This window comes from Hesperophylax consimilis, chromosome 21 (assembly GCF_061612785.1).
Source record: "Hesperophylax consimilis isolate HC1 chromosome 21, BYU_Hcon_1.0, whole genome shotgun sequence".
Lineage (NCBI taxonomy): Eukaryota > Metazoa > Arthropoda > Insecta > Trichoptera > Limnephilidae > Hesperophylax > Hesperophylax consimilis.
Genome location: NC_142856.1, coordinates 28,425,978 through 28,445,273, shown reverse-complemented (window position 1 = coordinate 28,445,273; position 19,296 = coordinate 28,425,978). Strand labels below are relative to the sequence as shown.

The window sequence follows — 19,296 nt, the reverse complement described above, 5'->3', positions numbered from 1 at the left end:
GGAAACACAGATGCCACCAAATCGTTCGACAGCCGTGCTGTTGATTTCAAGAACGAGTCGTAAAAGCGATCCGTTCTCATGTGACAAATGTCAACCGTGTACAGTTGGACACGCGTTTGACGTATTTCCCGACTATGTACCGGTACCGAAGGGATCAATGACGCTAGTGCCTCGGAGCATCTTCCATTGTAATACCGGTAGAACAGGGACAGCATACTCACTTGTCGCCTGTACTCTAAGGATTGCAATCCCTTTGTTAAGAGAGGGGAATCTATCAAACGGACCGCCCGTTTCTGCACAGAGTCTAGGATTTTTTTCAGATATTTTGTCGCTCCAGACAAGAGGTGGCTGCCAAATTCAACAGTGGGGCGCACTTGCGATTTGCACAGGGTCAGCAGTTGTGTACTTTCTGCAGTAGCTGCGGGCCCTGTACAGTACGCCCAGCTTTTGAGAAAATAACTTAACTCTGGCTTTGATGGAGCGAAGATAATTGCGGCTCTTCAACTGTAGCTTCAACTCCACTCCTCGGCTGAAACGGCACGATTGCACTTACATATTCTATATTTGAGCACTCACACTCTTAGGTAATAAGGTGTCAAAATATATCTAGCCGTCAGATACATTTTATAAAAAATTTCCTCAACAGTTTTTATTTTTATGTGAACAAGAGTCCCAATCGTCTGGGGCCAATGAGACTACGGCATCTCGAATAGAAATATGTTGTGAGGCGTAAGGAGATGGGAAAGAGGAAGTTGAGGAAGTACCAGGATATTCATATCTGGTCACCAAACACGGCAAAAGTCATTTAAAACAATGTTTAAATTCTGAACAGTGGTCTTAAGCCATGGGGATAGTGGGACTATCTTCCACTCCGAAACGGGACGCAAGTATACTATGTATTATTTAAAAATTAATAAATTGTGAAACAAACAAATTAATCAAATAAATTAGTGAAGATAACTTTAGAGATTCTAGTTAATCTAATTTTAGAAAATTCAAAACAGAAAAATCACAAATAGAGGTTAGAATTTGATCACTTCTAGGACTTGAAGCCGTAACTTTTTCTAATTTTTCTGTTTAAAAAAAATTATAAATATTACAATTTGAGATTTTACCTAATAAGTTATTCAAAAATTAATCCAATAAAATTTACTTGCGTACGCCACGACCACGGAGGATAATGTGAGTGGGAATATTTTTCAATACAGTGCAAGGCTGTTATGTTAAAAAAAAATACTATTACGTATTTGAAATGACTTGCGATATTCACGGCCAAAAGTACTAGAGTGCTTATTTTTTGGAACATTTATGTTAGGATATTATGTAGGTTGTACGAGGCGTATCCAGAAAGTAAGTGTACTGAGGCTCTCACGACCGAATGAATTTTATTTTCGACATGTTGGCTACACTTACATATAGCCTGACTCTTCCCCTCCGCAACGAGACCGGTTCAAGGTCAGTACGTTGAGAAGTGTCGACGCGACAACACTTTTCGTGAAAAATGTCAATACAATCTCCCGCCAAGTGCGAAATACGCGGCGTCATCCGTTATCACGTTTGGAAGGGAAAACCTCCGTTTGAGGTTTGTAATTTGGTGAAAACTGCATAATATGGTGATAAAGCTATGAATCTTACGAGTATGTGCAAGTGGTATCGCGAGTTTAAAAATGGTTCTCACCTCTTCACCCTCCGCCAAAAAGTTCAAAACCACAATTTCAGCCAAGAAAATTATGGCATCCGTGTTTTGGGACTGTCAAGGCATAATTTTGATTGAATATCTAACTCAAGGGGAGACCATCAACTCTGCAAGATACTGTGAGACCCTAAAAAAATTGCGGAAGGCGATTCAAAACAAGAGGAGAGGCATGCTGACAAATGGAGTCAGCATGCTGCACGAAAATGCCAGACCACACACGGCCAACGCAACGAAGGAACTGCTTGCTTCGTTTAAATGGGATGTCCCAAACCACCCCGCGCATTCCCCTGACCTAGCACCTTCAGATTTTTATCTCTTTACCTCCCTGAAGCTGTACATGGGTGGAAAAAGGTTTTCAACAGACGAAGAGATAAAGGGGGAGGTGGAGAAGTGGACGAAGGGGTTGGCGGGAAACTACTTCGAGGAAGGCATCAAAAAGTTGATACCCCGCTTCGCCACCTGCATTGAGAGGAATGGCGACTATGTCGAAAAATAGCTTACATATTGTGATGGTTTGAACAATCACATAAATAAACGAAATGAATGTACTCCAAAATTTTTTTTGTTTGGGCTAACAGATAAGATTTATTAACAGGCGGGCTTGAAGCACACATGTTCCCACGGGAAGGAAGAAAGAGATCGCATGGCAGTCGGTTCTTGAACGTGGATACGTTGACAGCTCCGAGAAATCAATACAAATCAGAAGTTTTGTGTGAAATTACAGTTAATTAGTGAATTCAAATGGTGTTAGAAAGCTTTGTTGTATATTGAATTAAAGTGAAATATTATTGAACCGGTGTTTGTGTAAAGTGAAAGTGGTTGTACTCAGTGGAGATAGGAACAATTGGATAATTTGTAGAGCGTCGTTTTGTGAAAAATCACCCCAGGGGCGCTAAGAGTTGGGCGATCGCGATTATAATATAAAATGTGTTAAAATTAAACGTGATTTCGTAAATATGTAGTTCAAACTAAATTACTTGTTTTAAAAACATGAAAATAATAATAATAATGATTGCGTTGTAAAACAGAGTGAACGTATTTAAAGGCAGGAAGTTTTTAATCGGGCTAGGGAAGAATTGATTTGACGAGATGGCATTCTATCCACGGAGATCGAAAACCAGAGAATCAAACAAATCATAAACTCGGGTTCGAATCCCAACAGAGATTAGGGAGGTACAATTGTATTTACAGAATTATTTAATTACCCTTTTATAGGCGTAGGGAGGGGACCAAAATTGAACAAGTTGCAAGGATTTCGCTAAAATGAGGAAAGAAGCCGATAGGGAGGAGATCGAAAATTAAAGTGATTTAGCTATATAGTGTAACCAGGTAAACTTCACGCTGAGAATGAGAGATGACTAACTGGGTGAGTTTTTTTTATATTATTTATTAAATTCCAGAGGACCCCTTTAAAAGACGGATACAACCGAGGTACAGGAACTAAGTTTACGACACCTGCCGCCCAAATAATGTTATCATTAAAAGGAATGTGCTAGGCGAACTGTCAATCAGCTGTGAGCGAGAGACGAGCCAACGACCTTTTCATATGTAGGCCGATAACTTTTGTTTTAGGGGAACGCCTTGGACCGAGGGTCATATCGAAAATTTACCTACCTGCCGATCTGTTATTCTTTTAAAACATTACGAATCAAATCATGACGTTGTCCCTGCGGTAGGTATTGAATCTCCGACGAAACATAAAATACCTATTACAAATTAGGCCAACCAATATAAATTCGCAGTATAAAAATACCTATCTACAGGGTACCTACCACAACACTGGCGTACAATTGAAACAGCGAACACTATGAGGGATAGAGTCGTTTAGGCTACGGCAGTGTACAGTCAGTCAAAGGGAAAGTTTTGCTAGCGTATGACCGCCCGAATAGAAAGCGATCGGATGCAACCAGACAGAACAAAATGAATACTTTTCTTCTGTTATTTGACTTTCTAATTTAATACTTTTCATCTATTGTTTGACTTTCTAATTTACAAATTGGGATGCACAAAGACAAATCTAGAGTCAAAAGAGGGAGATGGTAATCTCCGAAATAAAACTACCAACCGAACAACTTTTCTCAACAGGTACCTTTCGAGAGGTAGGCAGCCTCTTTAAATTAAATGCAAAAATCACACCAATTATCCGTTTATACCTACCTGAGAGGATAGGTATTCAGTAGAAGTTACCCATACCTAACACACGAGGATGCTAGTAACCTCATAAAATAATTACTGGAACCAAATATTAAAATACAGACAGTCCTCATCCTAAATTTGGCATTTCGAGTAGACCTTACATATATCTCACATGATAATTGGCTGAATGGGTAGGCACACAACCTATCGCTAAAAACAGGCTAAATGTCGACAAGATCGTCGTGTGTTATCTATGTTATTGACCTAGAAAGGGATGTAAATTCCCGACGACGTGGAAGTTACAACGTTTTCTGGAGGTGGCGCGTAACTTAGGACCTTACGTGTCACATTTTTGCGACTAGATTCGTGACAAGGGATGTCATGGTTTTCCCCTTCTACACTCAGTAAAGTAGATTTTCCTGGAGGTGCATGAGGTTGGGGCAATTCTGAAATTGGTGATGAGACCTGGTTTTCTTTATTCTGGGGTGACGGTTGCCGATTTGGAACAAGGGGAGACCCGGCCGGTTGTGATATCCAGACACGCAGATATCGATCGCCTTGTTCAAATTATCATCCATCGGTTTTGTTTGGTAAAGAGGAGGAGCCAATCTTAGCTTGAAAAAAATTCATTTCCTTTCCTCTCCTTCCCCTCCCAAAATATATACATGGATGGCGCCGACAACTAACACCACAAATTTATCGTATGTATATCACATATATAAAATCTAACACTTTATTATATTCACATTACCCTACGATAGATAGAATCGCGTAGCTAGTTGGGGGAGCAGGCGACTTAGAAGATAAGGTTTATGAAATAGCTTTAAAACACAGCGGTAATGGATTCAACTCACTCTATCTCAAAAGAACCGAGGGATACCACACATACATAGATAACTAGGTTTCTATACCGAGAAACAAAAAAAACCAACACAACGTTCGGTGAAGCCTTTTTATACTGAACCGTCACGTGAAATGAGTACGTTCAAGGTCGTACATCACGTAGACAAACTAGGATGTACACACTTGAAGGGGTGTGTATTAAAGAGAGGGGCAAAGGCTTGAAAGACGGCAGGGAGGACATTCCTACCCCGGATATATACATAACCAAAGCCTTATGGAAAAGTTACCTATGGGACTTAAAGAAAATTTATCGTAGAAAGAAGAGAAGGAAAAAGTTTGAAGTAGAAAGGGCAGATCATTACAATATGTACTTCGGTAACCAAGTAATTTTTATGTTTCAATAAAGAAAATTGTCACCTACGAAAATTCAGTACACTTACTTTCTGGATATGCCTCGTATTATAGAAAGATCTGGGGATGCAATTTACTCGATTTAATGCCTTTTTCACTAGACTACAGATCTGAGCAGCAAGACAAGATGCACTATTAACTACGATAATATTACGAATGAAAACAAATGACATGTGTGTTACAATAGCAATCGAAAATCACTGGCTTGGGTAGGTACTTTGGTCTTCTTTTTTCCAGGCAAGACTTTAAGGAAGGTTTGGAGGAACAAGGGAGATGACAATATTATGAACAGTACCTTGGGATATGGAATAGTCACAAAACTGTTTCAATATTAAACATATACATTTAAATTTAATTAAAGTTAAGCCAAAAAAAATTATGCTAAAAGTACTTAGAGAGAGGAGTTTTTTTAGTAATTAAGGGGGAGAGGAAGGGGAATATAGGATAAGGATAGGAGATGCTCCCGAAACATTCCCGAATCACGTATTAATTTATAGTTACATAATTTCGTTCTTATTTCTGAAGGTTATTGCTAAGAATGTCTACATTGTTAAATTTTGTGTTATACCGCGCACTTTGAAGGGGAATAGGGGATTTTTTTCTATTGTCGGATCTGCATGTAGGCAAATGAAAGAAATTAGTCACTGTTTCAAACACTTTAAGGCTGTACAAAACATTGGCTAGTGAAAGAGGAAACGGAACATGGTATAAAATACCAAAAAAATAATCACCACTGTGTTACGTATTATTTTATATCAGTCTTAGCGCCGCAGTGGAAATGTATGTTTCGGTTCTATGAAAATGTTGGGATTCTGTTTACTTAATATTTGGCTCTAGTCACTAGAAAGTTTGCCGACCCCTTGTTAGGAGCTACAGCCCTTAGAGCCGTCTGCCCAGCGGAAGTAGGTAAGTAATGAAGGTTGTAAGGATGTCCGTATAAGTTACATGAATCCACTTGCAATCTGGTAACAAGCGATTGTGCGAAAGAACGAAATTTATAATTCCAATCAAAATGATATCCAATACTTACTTATTATTTTTTTTTTGTAAACTAATGTTTAAGACAAGATTTTTTATGCATAGCACAAAGGGTAACAATTATTTTATAAGCAATAATTATTAGCCTGAAAAACTCATCCACTTTGAAAAATCTCCTGATAAAAGATACATGACGCCAACGGGACTTATTATTTCAAAGAAAATTACAGCTTGAATACCACGTTCTCCGTTTGGTTTGAAGAACTACGAGTACAGTTCAACATTTACGTTTGTAATGTATGTATGATGAATCAGTTAATGATGAATGTAAGTAAATCTGAAGTAATTTTGTTTGAAAGAGAGAGTACGAAAACAGTGTGCAATATAGTTGTGAATGAGGAATACTTGGAGCAGGTGGATGAGTTTGTGTATTTAGGAAGTAAGTTTACGAGAGATGTGAAGGCTGACAGAGATATTGAAAGAAGGGTAAATGCAGGTAACTCCATTATTAGAGGACTAAACGCAATAAAAATTAGCGCCAACTTAGTTAGCAGTCCACAATGGAGTGCTGGTACCTACCCTGATATATGGAAGTCAGGCATGAAACTGGCAAAGAAAGGATGAAAGTAGACTAAGTGGTAAAACCACGTATGCTCGTGTGAGAAATGTGAAAATCCATAGAGAGTACAAGGCTGATGTAAGCGTAATGAGTAAGATTAAGAAAGGGACGCATAGGTGGTTTGGGTATATACAGCGAATGAGCGAAAAAAGGAGTGTAAGGAGAATATAAGCGAATGGTAGCAGAAGTCGGGGACGCCCGAGGAAGACATGACACGATCGAATGAAACGAAAACTTGAGTCGGGCCATGTCAAGAGAATAATAGAAAAGTATGTATGAGACGATGGATAAACGTGATTGAGGTAAGAAGTGTGTGCCAAGACCGAGTTGTTTGGCGGTCAATCCTCTCTGCCTTCCCCTGAGGAAACGGCGTGATGGTTAGTTAGTTAGTTAAATTATCGGTTGCCTGAATTCTTGAAACAACTGATTCCAATTTTTAAAAGAACACTTAAATTCAATGCAAATTTGAGTTCACTGAACAATATTTGAGAACCGAAATTAGTACGTTTTCGGCCGTGTGTCACACAAAAAAAAAACACAAAAACTAAGCGCTGACGTCATAAAATTTGCATAAAACTTTTGTCTACAGTTTTTAAGAGAACGAAACTATTTTAGGCTCGTAACATGATCCCCAAAATAACTACGCTAAATAATTACGCTTTCTAGTAGCATCCAATTAACCACATTTTGCAGACACTATATTTCCTCCACTTTCCGATAATACTGTGTCGTAAATATTTTTTTTATCAAAAATATATAGGTACCTACCCCAAATTGGGGGTGCCATAGTAGTTCTGCCTTCCGACAATGGGGCATCTAATGCTGCAATATTTAAAAAATAATAATCAAACCGACCAAGTTTTCGGTACCTAACTTTCATATTTTTCGAAACGCTGCGAACCACCACTGTTTACCGAAAGCGTTCAACGCAAAAACTGTACTAGTAAAATTACAATGCAGAGTTTAACACGAACAAAAAACTATTTGTATATCGAACAAAAAATGTGGGTGATTTACATATCATTCCAGTTCGAAGCCCCGCTGAGTTAACATACGAGGAAAATTATAAAAGGGACATGTTAGTATTGTTACAAAATGTTTCTACACAACAAATAATTCTTCAACATATTTTGTTCTACTTCTCTACGTGACTTCCGGGAGGTCGAAAGTTTACGAAAAACGTTTTGTTTTCAAATTACGCCGTATCTACCTTAGAATAAGTTGGATACAATAGAGGACTAATACCAAGGTTCGTAGAAAATCTATTTAACACGTGTTCAACGAACATTGGGCTATTACGATTAAAAAAAAACAATTTCAATTGGGCTAAGATTTGAGCTTTTCACGGCCAAAAGTATTATCGTGATTATTTTTGGGTTGTTTTGTCGCTTTACATTTTGTTACGTGACGGATATACCAGAACTAATTGCCAAAAATCAAATTAATTTAACTAATTATTATACTGAAATAACGGCTCTAAAAGTGTTAAGTTTTACTTCTACATATGGCAAAATGTCCGAGACGATGGCTAAATACGGAGGAAGCCTTATATACAGAATGTCCGTGGGTAAAGTGAGCTAACTTCGGGAGGTGATTCTACACGATAGTAGAAGTAAAAAATAGAAAATATCCATAGAAGAATATTTATTGTTCCATACAAACTATTTAACTTTTTAAGCTAAAAACTACATTAAAACATTGGAATTTAGAAAAAAGTCATTTTAGCTTTTTATTTCTAAAATGATGTAAAATCACCCCCCGAAATTATCGCACTTTACCCCCGGACTATATAGTATATAGCCCGTTATAATAATCAACCAAAAATTAATCAGGGTAAATCACTTCAATTCTCTTCGAACTAAATATATTTAATTATAAGACTTTAAGAGACGCAGACCGGCGAAGATGTCGCAGGGTCTAGGCGCGTGGGGGGCGCTGACCATGGATGATATCCAGGGCTAGGGCGCTAATTATAATCCTGCGGAGTTGATGATTATCTGTAGCCGCTCCTTTAAGGTCCGAGAAACGCCGGACATAGTAGGTCCGTGGCCTATAGATGTGCAGTGAGATAGGAAGCGGGTAACGGTGCGAGGGCCGGCTACAGCGGCTGATCAGTTGGCAGCCATTATATCAACTTTTGGTGGGAATCTCGTACAAACACGCGGACATTTACTCATTTCTCTGAAATTGGATAACATTACATCAGTCAATATACGAAATGAACGTCGGTACCTACTACCCAATAGGTATTTCCTTTGTTTACTATGGGTTATTTTTTTTTAAATCGTGTGATGATTCGAACACCCTTTTAAGTATATTGTAGAACGTCATATCTGTCGTCTATTTTTTATATCCTTTCTCTTGAAAGACTAGATTTTTCTTTTCATACATTTGTATTAGATCTCATCCCTACACCATGCATTTCTTCATTTCACAAAAACACAAATGCTATAATTATTAGTAACCATACGATAGAAACAAAATAGTAGCGGATAAATTAACAGTCAACTCGAGCTCCTAATATCTTATCCTGTCATCTCACCATTATACTTTCAAATGACCCCTCACGGCGCGGTACAGTGGCGGGCACAACTCGGAAACGGATGTGCCAATCCCGAAAACACCCCTGGCGGGAAACCGGAGAACTACTAGAGGAAACTACTTATCACTTGCTTTTAGAGCTCGGTGTTGCTTTTAGTTTGTGGGGTTGCTAGGAGAAAAAAAAGGTTCTTGAGCAGGGCTCGGAAATATTTTTTACTTAGAGCTGTATTGAGAATATTCATATTGTGTAAATGAATTGGCCGCCAAGATAAAAATATATTCATTTTTGTCGATTTGTTCATGCGTATATTAAAAAATATATACAGCTATAAAACGTTTTGAAACGTGTACGAAAAGCTTAAATTCCAGCAAACATATTTTAGGTATAAAAAAAATCATTAGAATTTTCCATTAGACGTTATAACATTATTTACACGTCCCAGGAGGTCCAGCATGTACGGTCGATATAGCTCTATGTCAATTTTCATCTATGGTCAGTGCGTGATATTTGCGAGCACGTTCAACGATTGATAAGAAATGTTCCGACAGCCGATAGACAAATTTTAGCGTTGCCTCTATAAGCTACGATTAACTGGAAATATACACATCTTTTTTAATTACTGCATAATTTAGTGGCTTATTAACGAACGGGGTTGAACTAACGAAGCTCTTAGAATTGAAAGAAGTCGTATATACGGCGAGTTGATTCCGTTCTGGCGTGGAGAAACGAAATTTGTTCACATAACAAGTTGTAAAGAAAGATCTCGTTAACTAGTGTCACTCTTTAATATCAAAAGGTAACTGCCATATTTAGATAAGTATTTAAATTCAAAATTGTCAGTATATTAATATTTGAATCAATATATTTATATAAACGTTTTTACGTTTCGGAATGTCATTTCATAGACACCTTCAGTGTTGAAACCGTGTATCTATTTCTTATTTATTGCATTATCAATATCGATCTGGCTATCAACAGCGCGGCCGTGCTCAGAGGAATAGGTATAAAATAATCGGTGACCGGATAAATCATCACAATGATAATTCATCATATCTTTTAAAAGTTATATAAAGTCATGGAAAGTGATGAAACAAAATTTGTATTAACTGGGTTAAGTAGGTTAGGTTAGGATAGGTTAGGTTAAAAAAAATTCATCGTTTCTAATGACTTTATATCACTTTTTAAAAGTGTGTTGAATTGTCACTGTGTTGAGTTATCATGGAACCAAAATCATCGGTAGTTAAGTAAGTTATCGATTTCACTGTGCTATACTCCCAGGGACCCTACCACAAGCACATCAACAATGTCAGTTATTTGTCAAAGTTTATCAAAACATTTATTGATGTGATTGTGCTAGGTGCACAGAAATTTACTAATATAGTAAAATAATATAATAAAATAATATAATAAAATAATATAATAAAATAATATAATAAAATAATATAATAAAATTAAATAATTATAAAACATATTTATAAAGGCAATAAATCGACGTGTCTTTGATGAATGCTCCTAAGGGACCTATTTTACCGAGACAACGGTGGCACAATCAGTTGGGTAACCACGGTGTCCGTTCGAGTGAGTGAGCCGTCATACAGTTCTCAATATTTTAGTAGACGATCTTTTTCGAGCTTGATTGCGGTATACGCGAGCATGCACTGAAAGGCAGAGTTATTTACTGCGATGAAAAGAAAGTAGCACAAAGGTTCGATTATTCCCTTTTCACCGCTATAGAAACTAATCCATAGACATTGCAAAAGGATAGACCTAACCTAAAGTAAAATCTGGGTATCATTTCAACAAGCTGGAAGCAAACCACATGACCATTTTTGGCGCCTCCTGGGTTCGAGAATGTTTTGAATAATATACAACATCAGTCGTACGATAACCGCCGAAGAGCGCACATTGAAATAACCAGATGCTCCACAGAAAGGTAAAGTACGATAATGGTTCGAAGCGCAGCGTTTTGGGTTCAATCCTCCGCTCACGAATTATTAGTAGACAGATTTATGATAATTTAAGGCAGCGGACCGTAGTTTGCAAGTCCTGCAGAGCGCTTTGAAAGTTTAATTTCTTTACCGTAGACATAGTGAACTTCAAACGTTAAAATGATATATTATGTCAGCGATGTCCAACCATTGTCAACGAAGGACTGAAAAGAAAATTTATTATTAAGCCTCACAGATATAGAAAATCGAGAATTAAGTCGAGAATTTTACGTAAGACGAAGATATTAACCGTTACAAGTGTGCTATGGGCGGTCAATGTGCCCGAAGTAAAAGCTTATCTTACCTCGAATGAAATTGACAAAGAAAAAAATTCAAATATAAAAAAAACTCTTCTTGATTCAACAACCAATTTGATTAGCCTATCTGTCATGAGTTGAAAAGTCATAATGTGAATTGACGATATCAGTTTTCTTTCATATCGGTACAGAGAAAACGCCTATTGATTTTCGATTCTGTGAACTTAGCGCATTCCTAGACAAGAAAGAAAACAAAATTTAAGTTTTTTTATGAGTAGATTTATTGGTATAGGAACTAGCGCTATATTGAAAAACTTATTTATGTTGCGCTTTGAGTAATGTTTGGATTCCGAAAGATTGTCTCCGAACGAACGAACTGACGCGAAAGGAATGGATATCTCGCATTTTTCTTCTAACTTTGATAGCATAGAAGTTCACAAAGTGAATTCTTTGTGCTTACTTCCTTATTTAAAACGCTCGCAGGCAGTATTGGAACGGGCAGCAGAAGATTGCCCGCGGGTCAGCGGATGCAGTTCGCTGTTCAGAAAAAAAATCTACTGCACTGTGCTTACTTAAGATTATTAAACCAGTCGTCGTAGATGAAAATAGAGCATTTGACGGAATTAAATAATACGATAGTTTTGAAACTTGGCTAATAATGTGTCATGTATGTTTCTGATAGCTTTTGAATTTAAATTTAATATATTTTTTTATTTATTAATCTTAATGTAGCTAACATCGTTGTGTGTGTTTATAATTTTAGAAACATATTTGTATAAAAATTTACATTATTTGGCAAAATAATATATCTTTAGATATTGTAAATTTAAACATATAAAAAAAATAAAGAACATGAAATTTAAGTTGAACATTCTTTCTTAATTCCTTTTGAAAATGAATCATATTTACTATCTCAATAATTTCATTCGGGATTTTTTTTGTTCAAGTTATTGAAGCAAGATACACTGTGAAAATAAAATATTACCATAATTTTCAAAATATTACAACACGACTGATTGCCATATCTTATGCAAAGACATAATTTAGGCATGCTGAGTCTGTTCTACAGGTATTTCAAAGGAGCTATCAGTATTGATCCCCTGTGCATCGGTACACGTCCGCGAAACTCAACGGTAATTCCCGTTCAGAGTTGATATTGGATTCATCAGAACGCGTAGTTTCTTTGACTCATTTTTGCGCCGTAAGTGGAACGAGATAGCGGCATCTCTTTTTAATGCTTCGCACAATCCGGGCCTTTTCAGGACCGGTATTAATAAATCCATTCCTACAGCGTCTACCATAGCCCGCCTCACAACGCTGCCCAACCAGGTAAAGATATATATTTCTAATCATCGAAGGCAATATTAGCGACTCTCAAACGAAAATTTGAAACAGAAAAAGATATGGTAACATCTAGGAATTGAACCAGGAACCCTAAGCCTGAGATAATTGGACCCTATTTCCTTCGGTCATATATTAAACCATATCAAACTTCGACTAGGAATTACCAACATTATTTTCAATTTTCTTAACGCACATTTTAATTTGCTGCTATCTTTACGTATGATCGCAAGATTCTTCCCGAACTAAATGCAATCTAGATAGTGTCTTTGATAAAAATAACAATTTTTATTTTAATGTGCGACATCTATTGAATTTTCTGAAATCTAATATGAATGAGATTTTACTCATTAAGTTGTTTCAAAAATAAGATATATATTTACAATTTCTTCACACGGTACATACAGGGCGCTCTTGTTAGGCGTATTTTTTTACTCGAAGTTACCTAATAAGGAATATATGCGCCAAAATGAAAAACAACCAAACTAAATTCTATTGCAATATCAAATGTTTACAAACAATCATAGTGTAATTTTCAATTATTATTGTGAACCGTCAAAATAAACGGGTAATTTTAAAGGCGTTTTTTAAATCAATCATGGCCGAAAATAAATTTATCAAATCACCTAAAGAAATTTAGAAACAATAATAAAAATGTAATCTAAACTTTATCTTTGTTAGTATGCACATCTTTATCTGTGTTAGTATGCACATCTTTATCTATGTTAGTATGCACATCTTTATTTATGTAGTATGCACATCGTCACTAATTCAGCTATAAAAGTAATTCCGGCATAAATTTTGATATATTTACAATCAAAAAGTAAACAAGACGCCATATTTTCGTATCATACTTTTCAATTGTTCAAAAAGAAAAAAAATTAGGCATTAAAACTTGGGGGAAGCCGGGTAATAACCCTAAATAATACTGAGTGTTTTGTTTTTCACACCTAAAAAGTTGTACCGTTTAAAAATTGGTTGTTCATCAATTTTTCATTACGGCGATGGTTTGCGTGACGTTACGAAAGCAATTTCAGTCCATCAAAGAAAGGGTGGATAAAGTATGAGGGAAGATAAAATGAATATTTGATGAGATGGGAAAAGGTGCGAGAAATTTTGCCAAGGGTGCGATGCGCTTCCGGCAAAAGGGTTGCTAAAATATGCACACTTCAAGAAATTTAAGGGTTGTAATTAAAATTTCAGATTTGCGGTCAAAATTTAAAGCGGGAATGATTAAATTATTTTTAAATGTCGACCTTGTGGTGAATTTGTGTGAATTATTAATATTTTTTTTCAATACTAACTTGGTACTATAACTTAGCAAAACATATGCCACATTATGCGTGAAAAAAAGATTAACAGTGTTTTTTCTTCTTGATAACATTATAAGGCAAGTTTCGTTGTAAACTTATACCATTATTATACAATATTTAAATATTAATGTTTAGTTCGCTCATCCGTCGCCAGAAGTGCTGCTCGCGCCTCTGTCGGCCAACAGGAAAACTACTACAGCAGCAGAACTTCGCAACATAACCTTTCCGATTATCAAATGTTAGGGTGGGGATAATATTTTTTTAATAATAATAAGTGTTTTATTATCTATCTTTAAAAGCAAGCTAATTAGTGTTAGCAATAATATAATTGATGTAGTATAAAATTAAACAATGATAAAATTGATTAAATAATCAGGAAATTCAATTCCGAGATATCCTTCACTTCCTCCATAAGTTTGATAAAATTTGTATCGTAATAACGTTACCAATAATTATGGGTATGGAACTGTAATAGGCAGACTATTAGTAGTAGTTCTGTGAACTTGTAAGACTTGTAATGTAGAATATTCCGATGTGACAGCTCACAACAGTCGCGACGCTATCTAGTCGTGATGAAGCAATGAATCCGATATATCTAGTAATGACGAAGCAATAAATCCGATGACTAGTCATGACGAAGCAATAAATCCGATGATTAGTCATGACGAAGTAATGAATCCGATATATCTAGTAATGACAAAACAATGAATCCGATGACCAGTCATGACAAAGCAATGAATCCGATGACTAGTCATGACGAAGTAATGAATCCGATATATCTAGTCAGGACGAAGCAATGAATCCGATATTTATTTATTTATTTATTTATTTATTAAACGCCATAAAAGGCTTTTACAGTAATGTGAAACATGGGATTATAAGTACACAGTTCAGGGCTGTCAGAGACTTGACAATTAGAAATAGCATTTTTCATTAAAATAATACATCCACAAGCAGTTTTTATTGATGCTATACATATACATTTCACATATATGTATATATGTGGAATGTATATGTATAGAACACCATATATATGTTACACATAAAGAAGAACACAACAGTCAGTACGATGCAGTACAAACAGACATTTAACATTTCACAAACATATCAATTACATTCATAACCAAGTATTTTTGCCTTGATGCAAGACGGTGAGGTTTTGAAAATATCAAAAAGGTCTGTATACGTGTTGGCAGTGCGGTGAAAACGCGCCAACGGTGAATGATACAAATAGTTAGTGCTATGATTGTCACTGTGGAAAAGATGGTGGAGTCGAGTTGATTTAACAGGGACACGAAAATTTATAACACTTAACATTTGAGGGCAGTCTATGAGATTGTTCAGTAATTTAAAAAGTATAAGAATGTCATTAATAGTTCGCCGGGTAGAAAGAAGTGGTAGATTTAGACCAGACATTAATGTATTATAGCAGATATCAATTACAGGCTGTCTCAATTTGAATTGAACGTATCGAAGAAATTTTCTTTGTACTTTCTCCAAGCGGTGTAAGTTACAGGTATAAATCGGAGACCATACAGGAGATGCATATTCTAGGTGCGATCTCACAAGAGAGCAGTAGAGTAATTTAATTGACTCAATGTTTTGAAAAGTCCTTGTGTTACGCATTACAAAACCTAGAATTTGCATGGCCTTATTGGAAATTGTTTCACAGTGACGATCAAAGGTAAGTTTTCTGTCAAAAATAACACCAAGGTCTTTGATAAATGGTACTAATGCAATTTCATTATTGTTAATTGAATACGATATGGTTATTGGAGTCCGTGAACGGTAAAAACACATGTGGAAACACTTTTTTACGTTTAGGAATAATTTGTTTATTTCACACCAGCTAGCAAGTCTATCTATATTATGCTGAAGGATAAGTGCATCATTTAAACATTTTATAATCTTAAAAAGCTTTAGGTCATCTGCAAATAGAATGAATTTGACATTTTCGAAACATAAAGATAAATCATTTATAAACAATACGAAGAGAAGTGGGCCCAGATGAGAGCCTTGAGGAACTCCAGATGTTACTTTAAATTTATATGAGACTTTATTATTTAATTTTACCATCAGTTCGCGGTTACAGAGGTAACTATTCAACCATTTTAGGAATGATCCATGTATACCAAGGGCTTGCAGTTTCGCGAGAAGGATATTAATATTTAACTTATCAAAGGCTTTTGAAAAGTCAGTATATATTGAATCTACTTGTGCACGAGACGTGAAAGCTTCACAGATATAGTGTTCATACAATAGAAGATTGGTTGTGGTAGACCGACCGGTCACAAAACCATGCTGTTCTGGAGTAATAATATGCCTAAACTTAACAGCAATTTTATCTAAGACAATACTTTCAAACATTTTCGGGGTGGTAGACAGTATGCAAATTGGTCTATAATTTAAAACACAATTTTTATCACCTGATTTAAATACAGGTGTCAAGTGATTAAGTTTCCAAGGATCAGGATATATTCCAGTTTGAAGTGACAGATTGAATATGTGTTGAAGTGGAGCTGCTATAAACTGAGCGCATTCCTTTATGAATACCGGTGGAATTTTGTCAGAACCTGACCCCTTCTTACAATCTAGAGATCTGATATAATATATCTATACTATATTATATAGTCATGATGAAGCAATGAATCACATATACTTGGTCATAAAGAAGCAATGAATCCGATATTTGGTCATGTCGAAGAAATGAATTTGAATTCCGCTTACCTCGTGAAGATTGTTTCCCTTGCTAGCCACAATTTTTACAATTGCCTGATTTGCTGTGGGCAGCGTCAGTTCCTGAATCATCACCTCATCCATCACGTACTTCATCTTTGTTGCCTTCGACATCTTTTAACTGAAAAAAATAAAACACACAATTAGAAATGAATTAATGATCTTGATCAATCTTAGATATTCATTATATAATGCTCTATTAATTTACGAGCATATATTATTGTGGTCTCCTTTGGTGGGTCATATCAGATTTTTTCCAACCTGTGATATTTTATAATGGACAATTGAAACGTAAAATAAAATACATACTACATAAAAAAAATACTAAGGTGCCTCCATTACAAGAGGATGCTAAAAGATAAGCGTGAGGGGAAGCAGAAAAGACAGAGAGGGTGGGAGAATCTGCCAATTCAAATCTGATCATAAAATAAAAATGAAGCTATTTCAAGCAACGTTGATGATTACATTAAACTCCCGGATATCTAAAAGTCGCTGGTTCATACCCTGGCTACTTTAGTAACCGTTTTCATTTGTGTTCATAATATATATTATAATACATACAATTTTTAATATTGTTTCAATATTAAAACAAATGAATTGTTATGTACAGGGTTTTCCAATAAGAGGTGTTATTTTGAATAGCCCGTTATTTCTATTTTTTATTTTTTTATTTTAAATACATAAACGGCTATACTGCCTTTTATAAATAAACATATAATAGAGTACAAAGTAAGAAAAATAATATAATAATATTACATTACAGTATTTTTGTTGTTTGTTTTTGGGGTGTCACAGGCTAAAGAAGGAGTTAGCGCAACACGGCATAACACCCCAAAAACAAACAACAAAAATGCTTTTGGCCGTGAGAATCTAAAAACTTACCTACATTACAGTAGTTTTAAACTTAAAAATAACATACAATTATTTTGTGTATCACAACCAAAAATAACAAAAAAAGAACAATGAGAAATATCATCATTTCATTTCAACATGTCCATATTGCGTATATAAAGTTACATTATGGAAAAATAATTTTTGAGTGCATGTTTATATTGCGCTAATTTTAAGAAACTAGCTAGCTAACTAGCTAATTTTATTTTAACAAGTAAAGTAACCTATTTATTTGCTGATTGTGTTCATTTTATTTCATTAATATCAACAGTTTAAAATACGGTTGATGTACACTTGAGCAATCTACTGAACTGGGAACCAGTAAAAGTGTCACCTATTATACACATACATTGCATGTAAGAAAAAAAATACTTAGATTAACAAGTTATCAAATATTACATTTATATAATTATATAAACCTATGTATATAAATTTCGACTACCATAATACGGGCGTGTGTCTAGTGTGGTAGTCGAAAAGCATGTAAAAACTGTACACATTAATATTTCATGAATAAAGAAAAAAAAAAAAAAAAAATGTCGCCGATGTTGGTATGTTCATTTCCCAAAATGTGTAATCGACTGATTGGTGAGTAATAATGTGATAATGTATGTGTGTTATTATAGTAGAACGGTAGAGTCAGTCTATTGTTAGCGCGACCAGGGCAATGAAATCGTATTAGTTCTATTAAATCAGGGGTATCCAGGACCGAGTGAATTATTTTATATAATATTAATAGATCACAGATTTTTCTGCGATCTGATAAATTTACGAGATAAGTCCCGTTCAATAACAAATTATAGTCCACGGATTCTCTTGGAATACCCAATTTAAAACTAATATACCTAAGGAATCTATGCTGGACTTTTTCAATCGCTTGAATATGGATATTGTAATGTGGAGCCCAAATCGTAGAGGTATATTCCAAAATGCTTCTCACTAGCGTTATGTATAAAATGCGAATAGTATCAATGTTACAAAATCGTTTGGTTATTCTAATAATAAATCCTAAAATCTTCATTGATCTATTAATAATATTAGTTATATGGCTAATAAATGTAAGTTTTGAGTTAAAAATAATACCTAGATCATTTATTGTTTCTACTGAGTTTAATATAATTTTGTCAAGATTGTATTCATAAATTGTCGGTTTCTTTATTTTATAAAATCTTATTATTTGACATTTACTTATGTTAAGTGCCAGTTTATTGCATATACACCAATTAAACAAGTTGTTTAAATTTTTTTGTAAAATTATGCAATCAGAAATATTTTTAATTTTTTTATATAATTTTAAATCATCAGCAAATAACAGGATATCAACATCGGAAAAAACCTCTACAATGTCATTAATAAATAAAATAAACAGTATTGGTCCTAAATGGGAGCCCTGTGGCACACCACTAGTGGCAGAAAAGGCATCCGATATTACGTCATTTAACTTTACAAAAAGTTGTCTATTTGTTAAATAACTCTCTACCCATTTAAGAAAGTTCCCGGTTATACCCATACTCCTTAATTTATTTTATTAATTTATTTTATCAA

The 19,296-nt window shown here is 35.2% G+C and overlaps 1 protein-coding gene across 1 annotated transcript in view; it reads right to left on the bottom strand.

Moving 5' to 3' along the window:
* LOC149413822 (putative RNA-binding protein EIF1AD) overlaps positions 1 to 19,296 on the bottom strand; it is a 214,070-nt gene that overhangs the window by 80,658 nt on the left and 114,116 nt on the right. The window contains exon 2 of the mRNA XM_089644632.1: positions 16,852 to 16,981. Coding sequence (XP_089500758.1) covers positions 16,852 to 16,974 — 123 coding nt within the window. The 5' untranslated portion in view covers positions 16,975 to 16,981. The remainder of the gene's footprint in view (positions 1 to 16,851; positions 16,982 to 19,296) is intronic.